The 25,619-nt window shown below is 40.6% G+C and overlaps 1 protein-coding gene across 11 annotated transcripts in view; it reads right to left on the minus strand.

Moving 5' to 3' along the window:
• ANKS1B (ankyrin repeat and sterile alpha motif domain containing 1B) overlaps nucleotides 1-25,619 on the minus strand; it is an 823,383-nt gene that overhangs the window by 66,437 nt on the left and 731,327 nt on the right. For all 11 annotated transcript variants that reach the window (XM_075933985.1, XM_075933942.1, XM_075933974.1 and 8 more), the window contains 2 exons: nucleotides 15,258-15,365; nucleotides 10,035-10,214 (listed from right to left, as the gene is read on the minus strand). In XM_075933985.1, the coding sequence (XP_075790100.1) occupies nucleotides 10,035-10,214; nucleotides 15,258-15,365 (288 nt within the window). The remainder of the gene's footprint in view (nucleotides 1-10,034; nucleotides 10,215-15,257; nucleotides 15,366-25,619) is intronic.

A 25,619-nucleotide genomic window follows, 5' to 3' on the forward strand; every position in this document is an offset into this window, starting at 1 on the left:
TGGACTCCAGAGCTCATTGAAATATTTTATTTTATTAAAATCTGAATTACTTTGTCAAGAGGAATGACCACTCTCCCCGGATCTTCCAGATCATCCTTACAAAAATAATGCCTGTATAAGTGAGAAAATGTGTGAATGAGTAATTATCACCCCTCCATCTTGGTTTAGCATTTGTGGTATTAACTGTATCATTTATATAAATTATTAAAGTGGCACATTCTTCTTGGACTCTGTATGCTGACACAGTGTGCAGATCTAATCTGCATCCCATTGGATTATTTCAAAAAGCAAAAGCGAATCACATTTTTGAAAACATTAGGATTTTTCAACTAGAAATGTATAAGTTAGTTCTTAATTTCTTTTTTATAGTTTTACTTGGCCATATTTAATACCCTTGTATGCAGTGCTTCATAGAAGTGAGTTTGGTGAAAGTTAGGGGTTACAATAGTCAGATCAAATAGTATGCAAAAAGATGACATTCTTTCAGTAACATTTATCATGCCATCAAAATTCTCACGTGGTCTTTTTTCCTCTGCTGTAAATTCAAGTTCTTCAAAGCTTAGCTATCTTTCAGTATTTAAAAATATAACACATTTTAAAAAGGTGAAACTCGAATCGTTTCATTAGGTTCCTATTGGGGTTTTCTAACATTACATCGGTCTTGTGTTCTTCAGTATTTATATTTTCCATTTGTTGGTTGCATTTTGAAACAGAAATCAAATTCTCAAACAAAAGCAGAGCAAAAGATTTTCATCCATAATGACCTCATCTTCATTTTACCATTTTTAAAAATCCACTGCCATAGTAAAGCACTCTCTGGCATAATGTATTTCACCAACAATTTCAGCTGTTGATAAAACACACTATTCTCACTATAATCCACTGGTTTTTGCAGATGATCAACTTGCACATTGGTCTCTTCCATTAGACATTCAACTTTTAATTTCCTTCATAATCTTTAAATCCTCCAAAGGTGAGAGTGGGGGAAAAGAAAAAAGAAATACAATAGTATAGATAAACAAACAAAAATAACAGACTCATAGTTAAACCCCAAACTAGGTTTTAAGAGATATGGGTTCTATTAATGACTCTGCCACAATCTTGCTCTATAAACCCGGCCACATTACAATCTTTCTATGCGTCAGCTTCCCTAGGAGTAAAATGGAGAACATGATATTCACCCATGGTAGCCTCAAGGACATTGTGAGATAAATTCCTAAAACATTTGGAAGATAGTGTAGAAGTTCAAGCTATAAAGAGCAGAAAACATTCTCCCTCAGCTGTTCACAGAAACCTGTATCATCCTCTCTAGCTTTTGTTACACTTTGACTTAACTATAAATAATATTTAGTTGCTGCTAGTAGGCATCGTTCCACTCATGGAATAGAATTCTAAGTATTAGTCCTAAATCTTCAATCAATTACAGATATACCAAAACTTCACATTTCAGCATAGCACCACACTTAATAGAACTACTTTACTTCAAATGCACAATCAAGCTATTATCCTATTATATTACTTAGCTCTTAAGTTTTAGAATAGAGCATCAAATCAAATTATGAAATAAAAAATACCTAGAAAAGCTTAAAAATTGAATTGACATAGGGTTCAACCCTAGGTGAAGATTCACCATCTTCAGTGAATTCCCTAGACCAAGAACATGTGAATTCATCCCCCCCCCTCCAACCTTTTGAGATATGGAAGACTGTACCTCTTCCCATTACAACAGTAGTCCAATATGCAAAGGCCAGTGTAACAACAATGTCCTGGTCTTGCAATTTTTTATGCATTTTTACTCTAGGTGTTAGAGTTTCTTTGTGGTTTGTAAAATCTTTAGTCCTGTAAAGAGTTGATATTCTAAGCAGCTTTTCTTAAGGAACTTAAGCAGGCTTTCTTTTCATGCCCATGATTTTCCCAGCAAATGTTAGATCTTCTTGAGATTTCAGAGACTGATCTTAACTTCACTAACTTCAAGAGGACTCTTTCCATTTTCATCAATGAGCTTTTCATCTGGCTCAATCTTTGCTCTGGAAAAAAGCTATGTTTCTACAAAGTTGATCAGTTAGGATTGATGGTAGCTAACATCAGGATTATTAAAAGCACCATAATGTGGGTCCTTCTGGAGAAGGTACTGGTCTCCAAAGACCTGTCAACCACACTTCAGAAGCAGCAGTTTCCACTACTATGACCTCCTGCAATGCTCAGCATACTGATCTGTGCTTGGCTCTAGCTGCCAGAAAGAAAGTAAACAATGGCAGTCACATTTTGGAGCTATGGAACTTTTTCTCAGTCCTGGAGGAGGCAGGAAGAATGGCCTGACATTTGGATGAATCAGAGTCCCATTTAGTCTTACATCTCCCCAGTTAGGCTTCTTTGACCTTTATGGCAAGGTAAGGCTCCTCAAGTTACATATCTAGTCTGATTTCTAAATAGACTTTTTAAACACAGAGATTAATATTCTCCTCTGAAAAGAGTTCAGTTGTCGGTCAGAAGCTGCCTTTTGCTGACCTTCAGGAATCATTTCATTGATTTCCCAAACAAATCAGATTTTCATTTAAAGTTTAAAGTAATCTTGAGTGTATTTAGAGCTACACTAAATATGTTAATTTGATCACATTCATCTATAACTTGCAGGCTTAGCACTAAATCATCTTCTGTCTCCAATACCAATAATACACTAGCCAGTCAGTCCTATCTTTATAAGTTTCACAAAATCCTTTTCACAATCATCTGTGTTACATTTTGGCAATTTCTCTGCTCAACTCCCTAGGACTTCCAAGATTTTACAGTTTGGCTGGGAATTTAGAAGACACCAGATACCCAAATCCCATTGAAATTTAATTGGATTTGAAAGTCCAAATTGCTTAGGCTCCTTTGAAAATCTCTGTGTTATTTTTTTTTACCCCCCAGAAAATAAGTCCTAATCTGATCTCCTGTACAGCTTGGTGGCGGGTTGACCAGTGTTAAACAAATTTAATCCAATCTTGTCAATTGGGCAAATAAGTTCCAAAGATATTTAGAAAGAAATAAGATCTGAGTATGATTTAGGAAAATGATGTAACCATTTTGTCCTCTAATGCATTAAATGGCCTTATCTTAGCAAAAAGCAGGAGGATTGATATCTAATGCAATAGCATGCTTGATGATTAATACATAGCATATAGTAAAATATGTGTCATATTAATGACAGAACAATTAGAGTGCATGGATTATTTTAAAATACATTATTTGAATTTAGATTTTACATTTAAAGCTCAGAATAGGCTTATTGGAAAGTAATATAATCAAAGAAAGTTGAGAAAAGAGCTAAAGTGAACAGTGTGATGGAGCCACATTTTTTTAGTAAGCTATAAATCTGTAAACTGTCATTCATTCAGTAGCTTCTCTTCAATGTAAGTTAAAATGTGCCCATTAACTAAGTGATGAAAAATACATCTAAATGCCCCTCAAAAATCACAGCACTGAAGACTTGCCCTGCCATCCTTATGTACATAGATCTTTCTATGATGAAGTATATACCCCTTGAATAGAACCTGGCAGAGAAAGGATCAAGGGGAAAAGGAAATATGAAAACTATCCCCGGTAACACAGTAGAATATTAAAGGAGTTGTCTCTGAAAAGTACTGTAGCTGGGGGCAAGATGCTTTCAATAACTGCTTACAAAGAAGTTAGTCCAGCACAATGCAAAAGCATCTACACGTTTGGATCAGAAGAAATGCTAGATACAACAGAGTGCAGCATGTCCATGCTTGGGATCAAACTGAATGTTTACTTTCATGAGGAATTTTTGGGAAAGACTAAAGATATGGAACAGCCTTTCGCTAGGAATACCAGGAACAACAAATTAACCAGTTTTAAAACTGATCTTAATAGATTAATGAATAGCTTACATCAGTGGTTCCCAACCTTCTCAAGACTACGGATCCCTTTTCAATCTATTACAATTTTAGAGACCTTCTCCCAAACAATATATCTGTTTTCAAACATTCCATTACTTGATAATCATTTGAAATGAATAGTAGTTCATGTTAGCTAAACAAATATAGCAGTATTGAGAGAGAATGCAGGGTGTTCACATTGAAATGTAACAACTTTGGGGTACCATATATTTTTATTGAATAAAATTGTATTGGATCCACCTATCCATTTTTGCTAGATGCCCAACTAAACCCTTCCCACCACTCTAATAGCTTTTGAACAGTTAGAGTGAGTTGACGTATTCACATCACATGATTGTTTCAAAAAAGAGAAAAAATGGTAAAAAGTAACTGACCCATTTGTAAAGTGACTCCAGAGGACAGTCACAGATTGCCAGGTTCGGCACGGGCTGAGGGACATGCAGACTGCAGGGCACAGAGGTTCTCAGCTCCCATTAGCTGCTGTTTGCAACGCCGGACAAAAATCTCCTGGTAGAAAGTCCCAGTCCTACAGTGGGCTCAATTCTTACTTTTAAACTTTCCGTGGACCCCCTTCAATACTGTGGTGGACCACCAGGAGTCCGCAGACCACAGGTTGGGAACCACTGGTCTTACATGATGGAGTGGCCTATGATAGCAGGGGACTGGACTTGATGACTCAGGAGATCCTTTTCAGTCCTACGTTTCTCAATAAATTTAATTTCAACAAAGCATTTGGGGTACATGTCAAGATGCTGAGAAAAAAACTGAATTAAAATATCTACTTTGAGACAAAGCCCAGTTTCACCTCTTAAGAGCATGACTCTGTCGAACTGAATGATCAGCTCATGGAGACATTGATATTTCCATGATATTCCTGAAGAAAGACTTTTTTCAGATCATTTCCTGAGGAAAGACTTTATGATCAGCAAATGCTATATTGTATTAGAGTGATCTGCCCTATGCAATTTGTATATGGCAGTAATGCACCCTTATTTTCCTCATGGCTTCCCCACATCATTGGTCTGTGAGGAGGCTTTATGGAGCCACTCTTCCTCGTAGATTCCCATGAGTTGTGTATACACCAATACCCCAGAACCAAATGCAGAGCTAGCAGAGAACCCAAAGAGATTTGTGTTCAGATGCGAACACAGCAATCACTCCAAGCTGTGATTTCATCCTGGATCTAGCTTTTTTCATTTGGTACCTACAGGAATCCTAAAGGATGACTAGTACCAATTTCTCACTGTGATAGTGAGAGAGAAGGGGCAGAAGAGCAGTCACTGGATACCAACTCCCAGGAAAAAGAAAACCAAGTGTCTTTTCAAGTGCATTGAAGCAGTAGAGGTACCAAATGCCCTGTTCTCTACTTGGATATGAGGCACATATCATGGCCTTTCAGGAAAAGCAATTGTAATTTTTTCTGAAAAGTCCATAGGTATCTGAGAAAGGGATGTTTCAAACCTCTCTGCAGGATCAGGATGTTAACACAGGAAAAGAGGAAAGTAAAAGGGAGGCTGGCTGGGATGCTAAAATGGTACTTAAAAGAAAACAATAGAGCCTAAAAGAGGAAGAGGGGAGAGCAAACAAAGTAATAAAATGTGCACAAATCAGTCTACTCAACTACAAATAATGAGATATTTCATATTCAGATATCCAAGTTTTATGATCTTCAAAGACAGGAGTGGGCAAATAATTTTTGATGGGGGGCCACTCCAAGATTCAGGTAAGTGGTTAAGGGCCATACTTGTCTGTGGAGGGGGTGTGGGGTCTGGGACAGAGGCTGGGTGCAAAAGGGAGCTCAAGGTAGGGGACTAGGATCTGAGACGGAGTTTGGGTGAAGGAGGGTGTTGTGACCTGTGATTGCAGTGCAGGGTCTGGTAGGGGATATGGGTGCAGGGGAGGATTCTGGGTTGGTGGAGGGGTGTTGAAGAGGGTGCAGTGGTGGGTGGCAGTTGTGACCTGGGGCTGGAGGGAGAAGGGTGTAGAAGATTTGGGTTGTGACCTGGGCCAAGGGATTTAGGTACAGGGTTGAGGAGGGGATACAAGTGCAGGAGAGGAAAGATTTAGAAGAGGGTGCAGGATTTGGGAGGGAGTTGGATGGTGGGAAAGGGTGGGATGTCCGAGGCAAGCTCTGGCTGGGCGGTGCTTATCTAAGCTACTCCTGGCTAGCAGCACTCTCAGGAAGGATTCCACCCCCGCAGCCCCAGATTTCTGGCTGGTTGTGCATGGGGCTGTCTGAGCTGCAGGGAGGGAGAAGGGAGGAAGAGGCTTTCCTTGCTGCCCTTGCTCCCTACAAAATCTCTCAGGGTATGTCTACACTACCCTCCTAGTTCGAACTAGGAGGGTAATGTATGCATACCGCACTTGCTAATGAAGCCCGGGATTTGAATTTCCCGGGCTTCATTAGCATAAGCGGGGAGCCGCCATTTTTAAATCCCCGCTGCTTCGAACCCCGTGTAGCGCGGCTACACGGGGCTCGAACTAGGTAGTTCGGATTAGGGTGCCTATTCCGAACTACCGGTACACCTCGTTTCACGAGGAGTAACGGTAGTTCGGAATAGGACCCTAGTCCGAACTACCTAGTTCGAGCCCCGTGTAGCCGCGCTACACGGGGTTCGAAGCAGCGGGGATTTAAAAATGGCGGCTCCCCGCTTATGCTAATGAAGCCCGGGAAATTCAAATCCCGGGCTTCATTAGCAAGTGCGGTATGCATACATTACCCCGCTAGTTCGAACTAGCGGGGTAGTGTAGACATACCCTCAGCTACTACTGGCTGGAATCTGGCCAAGGGGAGCTGAGAAATTGTGCTGCACTGCCCTTGCCCACAGCAAAATCTCTTAGCTCCCATTGGCCAATTTCCTATTGGCTCGCTGAAGCGTCTTCCTCCCTCTCAGCATGCAGAGAGTCACAGGAAGCAGCTAACAGCACTGCTCCCTGACGCAGGGGCAGGTGTGTACCAGGTCAAAAGGCTTCACAGACCAGATCCGACCCACAGACCGTATCTTACCTGTTCCTGTTCAAAGAAGGCCTTGGAAAGGGTTCAGAAAAGGGCAACTAAAATGATTAGGGGTTTGGAACGGGTCCCATATGAGGAGAGGTTAAAGCGACCGGGACTTTTCAGTTTAGAAAAGAGGAGACTGAGGGGGGATATGATAGAGGTATATAAAATCATGAGCGGTGTGGAGAGGGCCGATAAAGAAAAGTTATTTATTAGTTCCCATAATAGAAGAACTAGAGGACACCAAATGAAATTAATGAGTAGCAGGTTTAAAACGAATAAAAGAAAGTTCTTCTTCACACAGTGTGTAGTCAACCTGTGGAACTCCTTGCCAGAGGAGGCTGTGAAGGCTAGGACTATAATAGAGTTTAAAGAGAAGCTAGATAATTTCATGGAGGATAGGTCCATAAAAGGCTATTAGCCAGGGGATAAAATGGTGTCCTTGGCCTCTGTTTTTCCAGAGGCTGGAGAAAGATGGCAGGAGACAAATCGCTCGATCATTGTCTTCGGTCCACCCTCTCTGGGGCACCTGGTGCTGGCCACTGTTTGGTAGACAGGATACTGGGCTAGAAGGACCGCTGGTCTGACCCAGTACGGCCGTTCTTATGTTCTTATGTTCTTTTTTAGTAATAATTAAGCACAGGCATAATTCTGCCCCCCACTTCCTAGACTTAAATCAAATTTCCCTTCACTGCGAAAGCATAGCAGATTGAAAGCATGTTTGTACATGCAACAACTTTCCCCTGCTCTGTTTTTGGATTAGAATAAGAGCCCTAATTCAGTAGGATGAAATTATACAACCGCCAAGTTTTTCTTTGAAATAAAAATCCAATTTCACTTTCCTAGAAGTGTTTGCCTTAACAAATAGAATTCATCAACTGATCTTGGATTCCCAGGTAGCAGATGGGCTTCATTTTTCATTTGCATTTTTAATTGCTTTTTCTCTACACGCATTTAACAAAGAGGTTGCAGCCTTTTCTCAGTGATGTAGACTATTACACAGTTATTTGAACAGTCTTTGCCACTTTGAACTACTGAAATACGCTCTACTTTGGGCTATGCTCGAAGACTACTTTGAAGCTTCACAGAGAGCAGAATGTAGCAGCCGGCCTGCTTAGTGAAGTGAACTGTTCATGTTACAAATGTGCTCCATGAACTGCACTAGCTTCCCATCTGTTTTTGGGTGCAATTCCAAGTTTTATTTTTGATCTACACTGCAAAGCATTATGATTTTGGACTTGGTATCTTTCTCCCTCTACACCAAGAACAGCAGAGATCATCCTGAGGCATTTTTGCTTATAGCTTAGCTTTATTGACCTTTTGAGTGATACAAGACTCATCTTTTTGGTCAAGCATATGCTTGATTTAAAATCATCAGTGAATTTTTTATGGTTGATTGAAGGACTACAGGGAAGGGGGCTGGTTTATTCTGTTGACAGTTTGATTTAATGTTGAGATGTATTTAGTGCAATGGTCATAAGCATGTAAGTCATTCTATATACATATATTACAAACCTTTTAAGCATGTCCAAATAAACTCCAAGATTACACACTTCCTTAGAAAATGGCAGGCACACTCAGTATAAGAAGCAGTCATCCACCTCCCTATTTTCCCTGCAAAACTGTATCATGATTGTCTTTTCTTTAGCGAGGGCCTGCCAGCTCATTTTTATCTTGGACACTCTCTCAGCCAATGTTAGGAATCCGTACCATCCCACAAAAAGGAGAGATGAAGCCAGCGTCTTCTGAATACTGATGAAAACACAGTCTAAAATTGAATTTCCTCTCAGGAGCTTTTACAGCTGTCTGTGTAGAACATGCAATGCAATCGACTACAATCACAAGGAACCGCTCAATAGAGGACTCTCATGGAGCAGAAGCTACTCCTAAACTCTGCTTTGGAGTGGGATAGAGTCAGCAAAGAATAACCTTATTCAGCTATTCCAGGTCCCACAGACATGTCAGCAGCACCTGGGCTGCTACCAAAAAATCTGCATTATGTTTCCCCATGAAGAGAAACTTAAACAGGACAGTGATGCCTTTAACATCAAACAGTGACTTCTTGAGCAAGGGCCTGGCAATTGCATGTTTAAGGCTAGTGAATACCTTGGCCTCCTGTAAGGAAGTATAAACAATCCCCACTAATAACTAATGTCATCCTGATGCCCTTCCTCAGACAGGAAGGTGTGGATCCATTTTACATGGAACTGCCCAGATCAAGCACATTTCAAGATTAGAGCCCTAATAATTTTCTGTGTCCTGTTCTAACTTATTTCTCTAAAAGTAAAGCTGTATTCCAGAATTTCTTTCCTTACTAATTTGTATTTCTTTCTTTCTTAAAAAAAAAAAAAAAAAAAAAAAAAAAGGTTCCTTACTATGGGTGTGTCTAGAACTACAGGGTTTTTTCGAAAAAAGTAGCCTTTTTTCAAAAAAACTGCCCCTGCGTCTAGACTGCTGCTGCGTTCTTTCGAAAGTAAATCGAAAGAACACAGCAGTTTTTTCGACTGCGGAAAGCCTCGTTTTATGAGGAAGAATGGCTTTTTTCAAAAGTGCTCTTTTGAAAAAAGGCGCTATGTAATGCAAACTGTGCTTTTTTGAAAGAGAGCAACCAGACTGACTGGGTGTTCTCTTTCTAATAAGCGGCTTGCTTTTTCAAAAGAACTGGTTATAGTCTAGACACTCTCTTTCAGAAGAGGCTTTTTTGAAAGTATCTTTCGAAAAAGCCTCTTTCAAAAGAGGCTTGCAATCTAGACGTAGCCTATGAGTTGGAAAATGTAGGTCCTGAACTTGCAAAACACTCATTCATAAGATTAACTCTTTGTGGGATTGTGAGTGTTATTTTTAAGAGTATAAGTCCCTGAAAATGCAAATAGGCACTTAGTGGGATTTTCAAACGCAAATAGGCATGTATCTGTATTTAGGGACATCTAAATGCATTTAAAAATCTGGGCTTAAGAGTCTAAAATGAAATATATACACATACTTTTGAAAATATTATATATATATATAATATATAATATAAAAAACCCAACAAAACAGGTACTATATTTGCTGATTTGGATCTGCCCCCAATATCTGACTATGAAACAACGACCGGATTTAATTCTTTGATCAACAGTATGAGTACGAGACCTTACCTGTGCCATCTGCCTCTCCAGTTTTGACCGGGGAATATCATCAAAATAATTTTCATTTCTTCTTCTCCTTGCATCCCCCTGCATGATAATGTGAGGAACGTCTAGGGAGCCACCAGTAGTGTAAGTGCTTTGGCTAAGTGAGGGAGACAACTGAGGAGGAGTATGGTTACCGCTGGGTTCCTGGATAGAAATGGAAAACGCAGCATGGTATAATACTATTTTTATGTCTTCAAGCAACCTGTTTAAAATTATATTTGAACTACTGTCAGTACAAAATTTAGGACCATTTCCCGAAGAAAGACTTTATGATGAGTGAATGGTACAGTGGGTCTGGCCCACGAAAGCTCATCATCTAATAAACCATCTTGTTAGTCTTTAAAGTGCTACATAGTCCTGTATTTTCTATTAGACTGTGACTTGCCATACACAATTTGCATATGGAAGTTATGCACCCTTATTTTCCTCATGGCTTCCCCACATCACTGGTCTGTGAGCAGGCTTCATGGAACCACTATTTCTCCTTGTATATACAAGCTGATGGAGATGGGCGGAGAATGGACAGAACCTTGGCTCTGCTACTTAGTGAGTGCTGCTGATCCAGAGCAAAGAGGGGAGTAATTTGCTACTGGGACAGGATGACAGAAAATTCCATTCCTATTTCCCAACTCTGAGTCAAGTCCTCTCCCTGAATTGCTGCTGGGAATATGCAGCTACAGGCCAGCCCTTGTCAGCATGATTGATGCCTGAACAATTTGTAAGGGTCAATATACTACAGTAATTACTCGTTTAACACGTGTCCGCTTAACACGTTTTCACGATAGCACGATTTTTTTAGGGAACGTTTTTTTAATAACATGACCGTCCCTGAAATAACACGGAAGTGCTCCGGTCACCCACTCTCTCTGCTGGGCTGCTGTGAGCCTCATGTGTGCTCGCAGCTCCAGCCTTCACTTGTTAGCAGCCGGCTGCTGAGCACAGGCAACTGCCTTGGGACCGGGACATAAGGTTGGGGGAGAAAGGGGACTGGGTTACAGCAGGGAGAGGAGGAGTTTGGCTCTGGAGAAGGGAAGGGGAGAAGAGGGAAGGGGATTAGGTTGGGAGTATGCCCCTGTGACGGGTCTGCTGGGACTGCATCCGGGAAGGGGGAGTTGGTGGGGAACAGGATGGCGAGTGGCGAACCCTCCGCTGCTTTGCAGGAAGGTGGGGGAAGCCCTGTACAGCCGTCTGGGCACTTCATCCCCTCTTGCAGGCCGGTGGCTGGGTTTCCCCAGCCGGCCTGTCACCGGCAGTTGCGCAGGGCTTCCCCCGCCTCCCAGCAAAGCGGCAGAGGATTCGCCGCTCGCCGAGCCGTTCCCCACTGACTCCCCCTCACCGGAAGCAGTGCGAGTCCCTGCAGACCTGTCACAGGGGCATACTCCCAACCCAATCCCCCTCCCCTCTGCTCCCCTTCCTTTCCCCAGAGCCAAACACCTCTCCTCCCTGCTGTAACCCAGTCCCCTTACTCCCCCAACCTTATGTCCCGGTCCCAAGGCAGCAGCCTGTGCTCAGTGGCCGGCTGCTAGCAAGTGCAGGCTGCAGACAACTCAGTACCAACAGAAAACTGACTTTGACACCACCGCTTGAAACACAACCCCCACCTTTTTCTATTATTTTCAATGGGAAAATTGACCCCGCATAACAGTTTTTGCTTAGCACGATCATTTTCTGAAACATATCTACCGTGTTAAATGAGGAATTACTGTATCACTTTGGAGAAGCCAAGTAGTCTCTACTCAAGCAATGTCTTCCCTTGTTGGGACAGAAAATGTGTGGGAAGAGACATAAGATATATAGGCTAAGTCTACACTACTAAGCTTTGTCAGCAAAAAACTTAGATTGACACCAAAAAGTCAACACAACAAAAATCTCCAAACAGAGTTCACTCTTCTCCCTTTATTGACACATCATTGACAATGTGAGCAATGCACTGTGGATGTGTGTTCCACCGTGCAGTGTTGTGGGAAAGCAGAGCTGATCCTTGCACATCTTGAGATTCTCTCCACGTTCTCCCACATATTTTTCAGTTGTTCCCCTTCCCTCTGTAGCACCAGTCTGTTCCTAATGCAGTACAGAACAGGAGCATTTCAGTGATTTGTTCTTTGTTTGTTCCCCAAAGGGAGCAGCACACTCAGCTGTGAGATACTTCCTGGAGCTTTGAAAGGAGAGGGTTGCATGCCTGCAGGGCAGCAAAGATCAAAACACTGAGCAGAGCCATCAAGCCAGGCATTGTGGGATACCGGCAGAGCCAGTTCTGCTGACAAAACAAACAACAGTGTCTACATTAGCTCTTTGTCAACAATAAAATGAGGGGAAAGGAAAAAGTCTCCTGTAGAGATGGAAGTTTTTTGCTGGCAAAACTGGGCATTTTTCCTGACAAAAGTCACATTGTGGTGTGTATGCTCTCACTGTTTTGTTGCCAAAAGGCAGTTTTTGGTGACAAAATTTGGTAGTATAGACATGCCCATGCTTTACTTACAATTTGTAATGGCCCTGCAGAATACAGTTTATACAGGAATATTAGAGAGAGAAACAGAGCACAGATTACAACTCCTAGAGCTCCACTAAACATCAATAATCAGCATCTACCCAGCCTGTTTACGTGTAACAGATGCAGGACACTGTGGTCTTGCTTACACTGAGTAGTTTGGGAATTGCAACCTTCAAATACACTCATCAGCATGCCATATGTCCAAACACAGAATTGCAAACACTAGTGCACAGGTCACATCCAAGTGAGGTTGCACTTGCTAGGAGGAAAGCTAACAGCATGCTCTCTCCCACCATGTCAATCTGCATTGGTACTGTACTAGCGACAGCAAGTATTATAGCATAGCAACTACACTGTATCAATTCTTCTTCCCACATCTGTCCCACAATGCACTAGTCACTTCTTAAGTGGACTCTGGTCAATTTTCTGGACTTTGCTGTAGGGTCAAGTTCTCCAGAAGCCCTTCTGTCTCCATGTATGTATCCCTTTTGGCAGCATCCACTCTGTGCAATCATCAAATGTCAGTGTTAGCTTTCCAAGCTGCTTTTGAATCATGTTTCAAAAGAACCTTAAGCTGGCCTGAAGCACACAAGAGTATTTGTTTAGATCTGGGATGATAAGGAAATACAGTTACAGGTGAACTGCATTATCGGGAACAGTCTGGTTTCTGACCAGGTGTTGAGCAGATGGTCTAGAATGGGATCACATGTACCTGGAAACAGTGCAAGGCAAAGATAAAGATAATTTTTTTAGGCTGTCAGTTCTTTGGACCAGGGACTGTGCAGTTTATGTGTATGAAGCATATCAACAATATACATATATCACTAAACAGCAGTGAGCCTGAAGGTACTGTACAATAATGCTGAGATACAAATGGCTGCTCTGATGCAGGAAGGAGAAGCTACCTTTGATTGCTTTAGAGTAATTAATTAAAGTGGATTCTTGGTGCAGAGTCAAACGACACTGTGGACTGCACCAAGGAACTGTACTTCAACCTACTGTGAAACCAGGAGGAGAGAAAGGATGCCTGCGGTGGTCTAATGTGTTTGGTTGCTCTTCCAATGGAAGGTTTCTGATTGGAGAAAACCATTATAAGCCTCCACATTTCATACTGTATCTTTTTTACTTTTGCTTCAATATTTACAAAATAATGTTGAAACCTACCATTGGAACTAGAAACACTGAAGTGGTAGTATGTGGCTCTTAGCCCAGCTAAGGCTTATATTGACATCCTTTTAGGGATAATCTTCACACAAGAAATGGTTCTTTCAATGTCCTAGAGACAAACAGATCTTCCTACGGCAGCAACTCTACATCTCACCTTATTCAAATTATTTTCAGCTTGAAATAAAATCATTAGTGCATATTATAAGGTAAATGCTATACTTATGTTTTTGTCTGAGTATTTCTATGGTACAGTATCCTCAGCTATTGAAGGAGTAAAATACTTTAATCCAAACTCATGTGTTTTCCTTTAGGGCTCCCAGTGAAGACAATTTTACTGTAAGGTGGGGAATAATATTTAGTTACTGTCTTCATCAGTAATCTTAGCTGTTGGGCAGAGAAATATTTTTCATCATCCTTGATTACACAGGAGGAGATGTAGTGTACTTTTCACAGTACCCCGAGAATGTATAATGCCACTAGTAACATAGGCTTCTCCACCAACGGAATCGAAAATATCCCCCTCTCTAGAAATAGTTTTCCAATCCAGTGCATCGAACCCACTGAGATCAGAGTGTGCTACTTTCAGCCACTGGCTATTTCTTTTTTATTTTAGCACTTGCAGTGTGCCAGGAAACCATTCACACAACAAATCAAGATATAAAATGTAACTAAAAATATCTCTAGGGCAAGACATCATGAACTCAATGACACTTTTGCTAGCACGACATTACAAACAGGTTTTAGGTATCTAAATCCAAGCATCTGGAGATAGCTTTTTGCGAATAAAGAGGGTAAACACAGGGAGATCATAGAATCAGTGATTTTCTATTAAATTAAGATTATAAAAGGCAGTATCAGCTCCCACTTTGGTTTTACTTTCTCCTCTTAGCACCAGGAAATGTAACTAGGAGCACATTATCCCTCTGACAACTAGAAATCCATTCCATAATGAATTTCCAATCAGAGGAGCAGTCACCATGGATATATTCAAATCAAATCTACTCAGAATGAGGAAGAACTGAATGAAAATGTTATAGTAAAAGGTGCTAATGAGCATGAATTACCTTGACTACAACACAATAAAGATGGGGTCCCAGATCACAAAGTTAGAAGGACAATAAATATCAAGAAAAACAAATTTTCTGGGATTAGAAATCTAGTAAATTTATTGCAATGGGAGGAGTATGAAAATCAGTGCACGTGGAAATCCCTAGGAAGCACCATGACCAGGCTTGCAGGAATGGAGTTATTAATGAAACATGAATAAGACAAATAACTTTAGATATCAAGGTGTTTTGGGGGATCTATTCATGTTCTCTCACTGATTTCATTTAGCGCTGTGTAAGTAAAGCAGACTTGCACTACAGAGAAGCAAACTGGCCTTTAAAGAATGAAAAGGAAAGTAATAAAACTCACTCTATATGCTTAGCCACAAAGTGACAATTATTTGCTCTTGCAGGTTTTTATGCATAGGATATTTATAAAATGATTGCTGGCTTTACAAGATATCAAATTTGCCAGGAACTTACCCTGAGGGTTATTGACCTTGGTGGTTTCTGAGGAGGGTCTTCGTGAAGCCTGTCTCCCAGAGATGCCAAAATGCGTTTCCTGTGGCCAACCAAGCTGATTTTTAAAACCTGGGGGAAAAAAAGCACTCAGGTAAGAAAATTCATTAAAATCATTAAACAACCAGTCAGAAACAAAACCTTTTTTATCAACTTCTTAATAAATAAGTACTCTGCCCTGGTACAAGAGAGAGAGCATGAGAGAGAGAGAGTGAGAGCACACAAGCAGTGGGAGGTGTACAAAGATTAGCAGAGAGTGCTTCAGGTCAGAGGGGAGGATGCAGAGAGTAAAAAGAGGAGAGAATGGTATAGAATGGGGAAAACCCCACGCAAGTACAGTTATGGAAAGCGAAAACAAGAACAGCAGAGTAGAAATGAGAGAGAAATAAAAGAAAACAGAGAATTATAGACTGAATTCCACATGGAACAGTAGCAACAGAAAAAAATAAAATAAAACCAGCAAGTAAAGATTGGGGAAGAAATGATAGGAATGCAGACAAGAGTGAGCAATGGAGAATAAAGGGAGCACCTGAAATGGAGGTATAAAGGTGCTAGAAAAGTGTGAGTAGCTTTTCCTCCACAGCAGGCCTCCCTGCAAAGTCCCACAAGCTTATTATCTTCATATTATTCAAGATATATAGGAAATCAGTGAGACAAAATAGGCTGAGATGCCAGCAGTATGTAGGTGACACTCAGGTCTGCACTTACTTTACATCAAATGTAAACAGTGCCAAGATGGGAAAAGTTCAGAAGACTGCAGGAGGGCAAACACAGATCCTGTCTTTAAAAAGGGGAACAAAGAGGACCCAGACAACTATAGCCTCATCAGCCTAACTTTAGCACTTGAAAAAAATAGTGGAACAAATTATTTAATAATCAGTTTGTAAGCACTTAAAGGGTAATGGTATGATAAGTAATAGCCAACACAGATTTGTCAAGAACTCATGCCTAACCAACCTAATTTCCTTCTCTGACAGGGTTATATGCCTAATGGATGAGGGAGAGGGACAAGCTGTGGACGGGATGTATGTTAATTTTAGTAAGCCTTTTGACACAAATCTCACATAATACTCTCAAAGGCAAACTAGGGAAAAGTAGGTGTGGGATGAAATTACTGCAGGAAGCAGTGCAGGTCAGGCCACTGCTTCCCACAGCTCCTATTGGCCAGGACTGGCAAACTGTGGTCACTGGGACCTGGAGGGCTCTGTGCCTGTGGACACTCAGGTAAACAAACCATCTGGTAATGAACTGCATGCAGCCTGTGGGCTGGAAGTTCTGCACCCTTGGATTAGATGATGTCTCAAGATCCCTTCCAGCCCTACATTTCTATGGATTACCATCTTTTTCAATGTCTAGGCATGAAGAACAACCCGAGAAACTGCTCCATGTTAAATCTCATCCAATGAATTTACTCTGGTCATGTTGCAGGAAGAGAGAGCATCTTCCCTTACTGAGGGCATTGTCCTCTGACTGTTAAGATGTTCTGTCTAGGAATGAGGCCAAAACATCCCCAAATGCTCACATTGGACTAAAAATGTAGCAGATTATTTGTGTAGCCCAATAGGTCACTCTGAACAGAACTCCAGTGCTCTGGTCTCTGTTGAATGAAAAGTCTAGTTCAAAGTCTCTGTCTTGATATTCAAAACTTTGCTAGGACTAATCCCATGGAATCTGAGAAATTGCCTTTCTCCACATGACCAGTGAAACTGATGACTAAGAAACATTAGCAGGATCACTAATTAATAAATCAGAACAGGAATGACTTGTGTGTCACTTTCTTTTCCTGTAGCTTCCTGCAACTAATGAACACCAAGACAGAAGAGGAATGAGTCCCATGGAACTGGAGGTGGATCTCCAAATAATTATGCTCTTTTGGAAAGAGTGGGCCTAATCTAAAAACCACACCAGTCTCAGAGTAGCAGGTGTGCCACTAAACCTGTTTCACATTTTATTCTTTCACGAAAATTGAATATTCCCATCAATCTGGATGTGGAAGGATTTGACAATGCATCTTACAGAAACATTATATTCGGCCAACAGGAAAATCTAATCACAGATTAGGAGTTAACCATTTTGTTAATGAAAAAGGCTTTGTTTTTGCCCTCGAAATGCCTTATGAGATTCCTCGTAATTGTCTTACTTGGGGTTTCAGTGATCATCTTCCTAACAGGAAATATTATCTGAAACCCTTATACATTTGAATTATAAGAAGAGACTTCAAAAGTTGATCTCAAAAATTGTTCTATGTTAGGTTATTCCTTCAGTATTTAGCAAAAATGTCAAATATCAAAAATATGGATGAATAGTTTATAAGGGAATGAGGCCTAAGGCAGTGTAATATTACAAGCATCCTGATATTTCACACGTAAGAGATTTATACTTACTTGGTGCACACAGAAATCTAGTGCCCTTCAATATTTCCAAAATCAGGTAACACTGATAGACAAATATTGATTTCTACTGTCAATTAATAGCATCTCTATAGTTGTTATGCAATATAGCATTATGCAGTAAAGATTTAACATATTTCATACATGGCATGAAACGAGTTTTTGCAGTTTGGCTGTGATAAATCGTATAGCTTGTGTCATGACACTGCTCCAGTAGCTTAAGGCATTGCATAGCCTAATTTTTTTTATCAGAGACAAAAGATCATGTGTATGATATGACTTTTTCTTTGATGACAAACATACATGTCACAAAAGAGTTGCACGCCTCTACCACATTTTTAGATTAAGCATATCTGCCAGTGTAGTGAGTTTGCTTATACTTGGTGGTATAATAAGAACATAAGAATGGCCATACTGGGTCAGACCAAAGGTCCATCTAGCCCAGTATCCTGCCTGCCGACAGTGGCCAGTGCCAGGTGCCCCAGACGAGATGGACATGATCAAGCAAATTGTCCCCAGTCATCCTTCTCCAGACTTTGACAAAGAGGCCAGAGGCACCATTCCTTACCCTCTGGCTAATAGGCTTTTATGGACCTAACCTCCATGAATTTATCTAACTCTTTTTTAAACTCTGTTGTAATCCTAGCTTCCTCTGGCAAGGAGTTCCACAGGTTGACTGTGCTCTGTGTGAAGAACTTTCTTTTATTAATTTTAAACCTGCTACCCATTAATTTCATTTGGTGTCCTCTAGTTCTTATATTATGGGAACAAGTAAATCACTTTTCTTTATTCACCTTCTCCACACCACACCACTCATGATTTAGTTGTAGCTAAATTAGCGCTCTGTAATATTTGAATTGTCATATTGTAATTGTATTATAATATAATTACAAGAAGAGTGCAGCTAGACATTTATCAAAAGAAAAATATAAGCACAGAGGTAAAGTAATATTATATTTATGTCTCCATATTCTCTAGTCATTCCATGAAGGAATGTCACAAATTCACAAAATATGACTAATATTTTGCATCTGGATTTCTGATTTTGCCGACAGATGTGAAAACACACACACACATATGTATCCTGATAACTGCCTGGGGACTACATACATATAAAATTATGTCTGCTGCAATTGGCATAAACTTACACAAGAATTTTTCCACCCAATCTGTCATTTTCTGATTAAATAATGTGATCTAATGGCATGATTTTATAATCCTCTCCACTTTTGGTCAGACTAAAGCCTCTTTGGAGGACTACAAAGGCTAACAGAATTCAAGAAAACAAATCCTGAAAAATTATGAAATCTGGTGAACATTATGCAGGAACAGTTTAATAGGGTTGTCAGTATGCCTGAAGCATCTCACCTTGTGAGCAGGTATTGATCCTGCTGGAAAAAGGATAAGTGGGTTCTGCTGATTCACTGAGGGTATGTCTACACTACCCCGCTAGTTCGAACTAGCGGGGTAATGTAGGCATACCGCACTTGCAAATGAAGCCCGGGATTTGAATTTCCCAGGCTTCATTTGCATAAGCGGGGCGCCGCCATTTTTAAAACCCCGCTGGTTCGAACCCCGTGCAGCGCGGCTACACGGGGCACGAACTAGGTAGTTCGAACTAGGCTTCCTAGTTCGTGCCCCGTGTAGCCGCGCTGCACGGGGTTCGAACCAGCGGGGTTTTAAAAATGACGGCGCCCCGCTTATGCAAATGAAGCCCGGGAAATTCAAATCCCGGGCTTCATTTGCAAGTGCGGTATGCCTACATTACCCTCCTAGTTCGAACTAGGGGGGTAGTGTAGACATACCCTGAGTCAGGTAGCTAGCTCTTTACCCCATGCAGATCTCAAATAGGTGGGAACATTTCTCCAGTCCAGACCCTAAGAACATTCAATCCTTGGTAGCGGGCTTGAAAAGAATACTATGTTGCTTTTTATTTATTAATAAATCCAACCCCTAGAAAAGGGATGGGTTTTTATTCTACATAGTGTGTTGACTTCATTTTGGAATGGCTTGAAACAGGCACCTACTCACAGGGCAGCAGTACTGCAAGGAGGCTGGAGACTGACTCAGTTAAGAGGAAATGGAGTAAACAAAGCTCAGAATACTATTAGCATTTTACTAGTGGCAACATCAGTTCCTCCAGAATGTAAGCTTCATTTAATTAAAAATATGTTTCTAAGGCCTTAAGGTTGTAAAGGAAACCTTGTACATGTGAACCCTTGCATGGATGAACCAATCAGGTGCTGTCTTCCTGAGCCTGCAGATAAACATCTGAAACTCCAACTGAAATTCAACACTTAACTATTTTACTGCTGATCACTTTAGGTGAAACCATATGCTTTCTGGGATTGTGTGCAGATAATAAATTGAGTATCTTCACTCTTCCCCTGCCTCACAATGTGGCCCCTGGTTGGATAATACCAAACACCACCAGAATTAAGTGTCCAGAACCCCCATATCCTGCAGCAAAAGGTGTTTTTGAAACTCTCAAGGCTACGATTTTTGTGAAAAGGAAGAATTCAGGGAACAAAAATCAGCCAATGTGGAGTCACGAGGGTCTAAAAAGGAGTCCTGGAAATGTAAACATGAATTAGCTTTCAATCCATACCCATGGAATCAGTATGGCAGTTGAAGGCATGTATAAATGATTCCTTCCTTACGTCTTCCCTGGAGATGCTCTTATGTGGCTGGGTGATGGGTACAGGGTTTAGTATTATAAGGACTTGGAAAAGTTAGACATCTACAAATTGCACAGCCTGGATAACAGAACTCCTGTCATAAAATGAACCCCCAAGAAAATACCTTGATAATTTTCCAGACATGATCATCCCATGGTATGGATTAAGTACAAACTATGTTACAACATTCTACATCTCACTGGCGCTGTACAGAAAATTATCTGCCAAACCCTGAAAATCAGGCCTTGTCCACACTGGGACTTGTACAGTAATTGTATTTGTATCTATTTTCAAATATAGTTAAAACCAGGCTTGGTTGTAATTGCTTGTGGCAAACTCGAGTCATCTTAGTAAACCATTAGAGCACTGAGACATAACAGTTTCTGAATATGTGTGATAACCCCTTATACACAGCGGAACTTTAGGCACTTAAAGTATTAAAATATATTTTATATTTTTAAAATTTAAAGCATTTATATTCCTCTAGCGTGTATTTTAGGATATATTTTAAAACATTGGAGCACAGGATTCATGTCATAACGGTGTCTGACAAGGCAGAAGTAATAATACAGCAGTGTTTCCTAAAGAAAAATGGTAAGAAACTGAGGTATAGCAGTCCTGCCAGTGCACAAATTGGGCTTTCCTGATATATAATTTACCCAAAAAACTTGGCCGTAGGCTGAAAGTTGGTATCCATTGCATGGGCAAATCACTTTCATTTTACTGACAAGTAAATATGGCTGAACTGTTAAACTTTGAACAACAGTTTCGGTACATATATAAACATAAAGCTGATAAAATTACACTGGGCCTCACTGCTCTGTCATGCTGAAAACTTGCTGCAGGGAATTAGAAACACAGGGAAAAACAGATGTTCAGTTTGCAAGGTTTCTTGTTAAACATTCTTTCCTTAAGGGGCTGCTGTCTGAGGCCCTTAGGATTTGCATAGAGTGAGACATTTCAACCCCAGGAATCCTAGGAACAGGTGAAGAAGGAAAGAAGGGACCAGTTAGATACATGGAAATTCAAGGAATTCTCTCAGCAGGCCCTCTCTCCCTCTTAGAAATATGGTGGCAGAGAAAAGCAATCTGCATGCTCCTGTATCTCCTCAGGAACAGCCATAGAGAATGCAAATTCCTATAGCTCCATGCTGTGCTAATTCCCAGTCACCTTTTTACTCAGGAATCCAACCAGCCTGAAAGGGATAGTATTGCAGAGTGGCAGTTGCTTATTCTTCCCCATCCTACACACAACCCCTACTCCAAAACATCAGGGGATCCTTTGCATGCTAAATGCAGTAGAAGGATCCTTGTATGCATGTATCATGTATGCATTTAAGAAAGGAATACTCTGGTCTGCTGAAATCTTGAAGTAAAAGAGCTGTTGCAACATAGATGGACACAAGACAACATTTCTGGATGCCCTTGTTTCAACAGAAGTCATTACTTCCATGCACATCAAGCTGGTAAGAGACTGGCTTATAAGTGATACAGGATATGTGTCATTATCCTACTGTATATATTAACCATTTGGAAACAGATGTCAAGTTGTCTTGGTAACAACAACATTCTACACAGACAGATGGTTGTCTAATAAATTCTCTTTCTATAAGTCAGTCATGAAGAAATGAGATAAATAATCTACCTGGAAAAAATAAGGCTCACATATAACTTAGTTTCAGAAGGGTAGCCAAGTTAGTCTGTAACAGGAAAAACTTAAAACACAACAAACAGTCTAGTAGCACTCATCTGAAGAAGTGGGTTGTGCCCATGAAAGCTCATGATACCATCTACATGTCTGGTTAGTCTTTAAAGTGCTACCAGACTATTTGTTGTTTTTTAAGTTTTTCGTATAACTTAGTGGCAGAACTGCCTTCTAGGGGTTCTGGAAGGCCAACAGGCTTATGTCTTCTTTAAGTATATGGAATTATGAGTCCTGATTCTGGTATCATCTGTGCTGGTGTAAATGAGAAATATGCCCACTGAAATCAGTGGAGTTGCACTGTTTTATAATCAGTGTAAAGCAGAATCAGATTCAGGCATCCTAGGTTTATTTTAGGGAACCTGAGCATTATCCTGTGTCACTGAAGTTACCGGAAGTTTTGCCATTGGAAAACCAATGAAAAATCTTCAGTATGTTCCCTAGGACTCATCCTGCCATCAACCCCATTTCAAAATTTTCATTAATTTTAATGGCAGGATCAGATGAGGCTTAAGAAAAATATGAGACTGTAAGAGCTTCATATTTTTCAGCTCTATATAAAAATAATACTGATGTTATGCTTGCAACTGATGATCCTTAATGTCACAATGAAAATTATTAGTTTCATTTCTTTATCATTGTCTTCTCCTAATCTCTATTAATTCAGACCTGGTCATTAAAGACTTTTACTATATCCCCTTATAACTGGTCTCAGTCTACACATTGATTCATTCGTACAGAACAACTTTAACTTTAGTTTTTAATTAACACATTCATGGACTTTTTTAAACATCTTGATTTAATAGTTTGGTAAACCACAGATGTAAGAAACACACACACAAAGGTTTGTGTGTGTGTGTATGTATGTAAAGTAACTTTTATTTTATCTGAGGTTTGCAAATAATATGGGATATTGAATATCATTTCTATCCCAGAATTATTACAATCACAATCAACTTGGTTGATTCAGAGACACAAAGCCAAAAATGATTTATCATTCTATTTAAACTGCTCTTAATGATGAACGGGTTATAGACACAAACAGAGAAATGCACTTCTCCCATCCTCACAAAGGCATATTATTCAGGCTCCATGTGGGTGGAGTGGGTGCCGTTATGCAGGTGAACTCCAGCTCCCACTCAGTACTAGAGCGTGGGATTACTATGTCACTAATCCCTCTCACTGACTTCTGTTTGTGCCTGAGAATTGAAATAGTGGCTGCATCCACTCAGATCTGCATGTGCAGAGTAGAAAAGTTCATGGATCTGGAGAATCTCTTCTGGCCTACCCCTAAGGTAGGGCTTGCACAAAGAGCTACCTACCCCATTTTACCTTGCAGTATTATTTGTATAACAGTTCACCTAAAGCATAATTCATGTCACTGGCAATGTAGCCAATCCTACACCAGCGACAGGGAGCCACAAATCGTGAGTAGGCAGCACGGGTGGCCTTCCTTCACCTAGGTGCAGTGTTTCTCAAAGTGGTCCGCAAAACCACTCTGAGAAACCTGCTGACTGGCTGCTGTGGTTTGTTTATTTACCGGCTCAGCAGCCACTGAGCCTCGCAGTTCCCATTGGCTCTGTTTTGCCATTTGCTGCTTCCCGCAGCTCCCCTTGGCTGCAAACCGGGAACCGGAGCCAACGGGAGCTCTGTGGCTATGAAGCTGGTAAATAAACACACCAGAGAAGCCAGTTAACAGGTTTCTCAGTGTGGTTTCATGGACCACTTTGAGAAACACTGCTTTAGCGTGCCACAGCAGCCTGTACGTGACCCCACAGTCCCCCTGTCTGCCCCCTTCCCACACTCACCTCTTCCACACTAGGACATTGGAGTCCTCACTTCTTATTCCTCCCCCTCCCACCCAGCATGTTTGGAGGAGCCGGGAATTGCCTGATTTGCACTTCATCCTTGCTCCTTCCCCTCCATCCCAGAGCTTGAAGAGCCATGAACAGCTGATCAAGGCATTCCAGCTCTGGGAGGGAGAGTTAGGAGCAGGGATGGAGCGCAAATCAGGTGATTCGTGGCTCCTCTGAAAGTGCTGTGATGGGAGGAGTAGGAGTAGGAAGTGCAGGGCTTTGGTGCCCAAGTGCGTGAGAGGCACGCAGGAAAGGAGGGAAGCCAGAGGGTCCACTGGCCGAAGGTGGGCCTGCAGGTTGCCCACCACTGTCCTACATAATTCTTATTGATTCCAGGTAAAAGGAAAGAGAGTGTTCTATTAATAAGTGGTGTCTGAATTACTAAATAGAATTATATATTACAAGTACCAAAATTATTTTATACTGATGCTAATCATTCCAATGAACATCAAAGGGAGAAAATAATAATTTGGCATCCGATACAAAAATTGCAACTTTCTGTAGTTCACAGTTGTAATAAAAAGACACGTAATACACACAGAACAAAAATAATTATTTTTTAAGATCAGATAGTAACATTTTATAGTGAAAATATATTAAAATAGAAATGTGATTACGTAAGTTTGTTTTTACCTCATACAATTGTATATCATGGTAAAAATGGTAATTAAACATAATAAAAAATACAATATAGTGTTGAATACCACCTCCTAACATTAAAATTTTAATGCATACTATCAACATTCGGACATCTCACAAATCACTATAAATGCCATCTTCAATGAGCACAACAAAAGTCAAATATCAGACATTACAAATTTTATTAATAATCAGAATAAAGGCTTTTGAGAAACATTTTATTTAGGAGAGGTAGCTTCCATTTGTGGGTACATTTACATGTCAGACAGCTGTATGATTGAAAATCAAATGATTATTATATTTGAGAATTTTCAATGCAGTAAATGATCTTGTCTGTGAACCAAACTAAGCTTAACAGTATGGGCCCAAACTTTGCATGCTTTACGCAAGCAAAACTTCTCAGTGAAGACAACTTTCATCTACATTCAGGCTGTTTTGTGTTAGGCTGTGATGTGCAGAGAATAAAAAAACAAGTGTCATGTTTGTCCAAGAACTTGTCATTGTTACTCATCCTAACCTAAGTCTCTGAATTCAATATTTGATCAAACACTGAATTAATATTATACTGTAAGAGTAGTCACTTTACAAAGGAAGAGCTTAAAAATAAACATGTGATACTTGTTTGTATATTTTGAAAAAAGAATAATCCTCAACAATGGCAATATGCCAACATAGGGAAGTCACAGTGAAAAGAAGAGGGCCAGTATCATCCTCACATCTACCCCAAAGTATCACAGAAGTGTTCTTAGAAAATCGGCTGAACTACAGGAAGTAACTAGCTTGAAAGACAATGATCATCACTACCAGTTAATTTCATACATCACAGGCTGGCATCATGCTGTACTTCGACTCTGACTTTGTGAGCAGGAAGCACTGCGGGTGGGAGAAAACAGACTCGGTGAGCACAGCAGGATAGTTGGATTAACTCCACCAGGGGCAGTGAGGGGACAGTGAAAGCATTTCTCAAAATATCTTTTCCTTTCATGCCTCGAGGTGAGCGCAGGCAGGAACATTCTCAGAGCCAGAGGGGTTACGAATGGATACAAATAAAATGGCGAAAAA

Source organism: Pelodiscus sinensis, chromosome 1 (assembly GCF_049634645.1).
Source record: "Pelodiscus sinensis isolate JC-2024 chromosome 1, ASM4963464v1, whole genome shotgun sequence".
NCBI classification, from domain to species: domain Eukaryota; kingdom Metazoa; phylum Chordata; order Testudines; family Trionychidae; genus Pelodiscus; species Pelodiscus sinensis.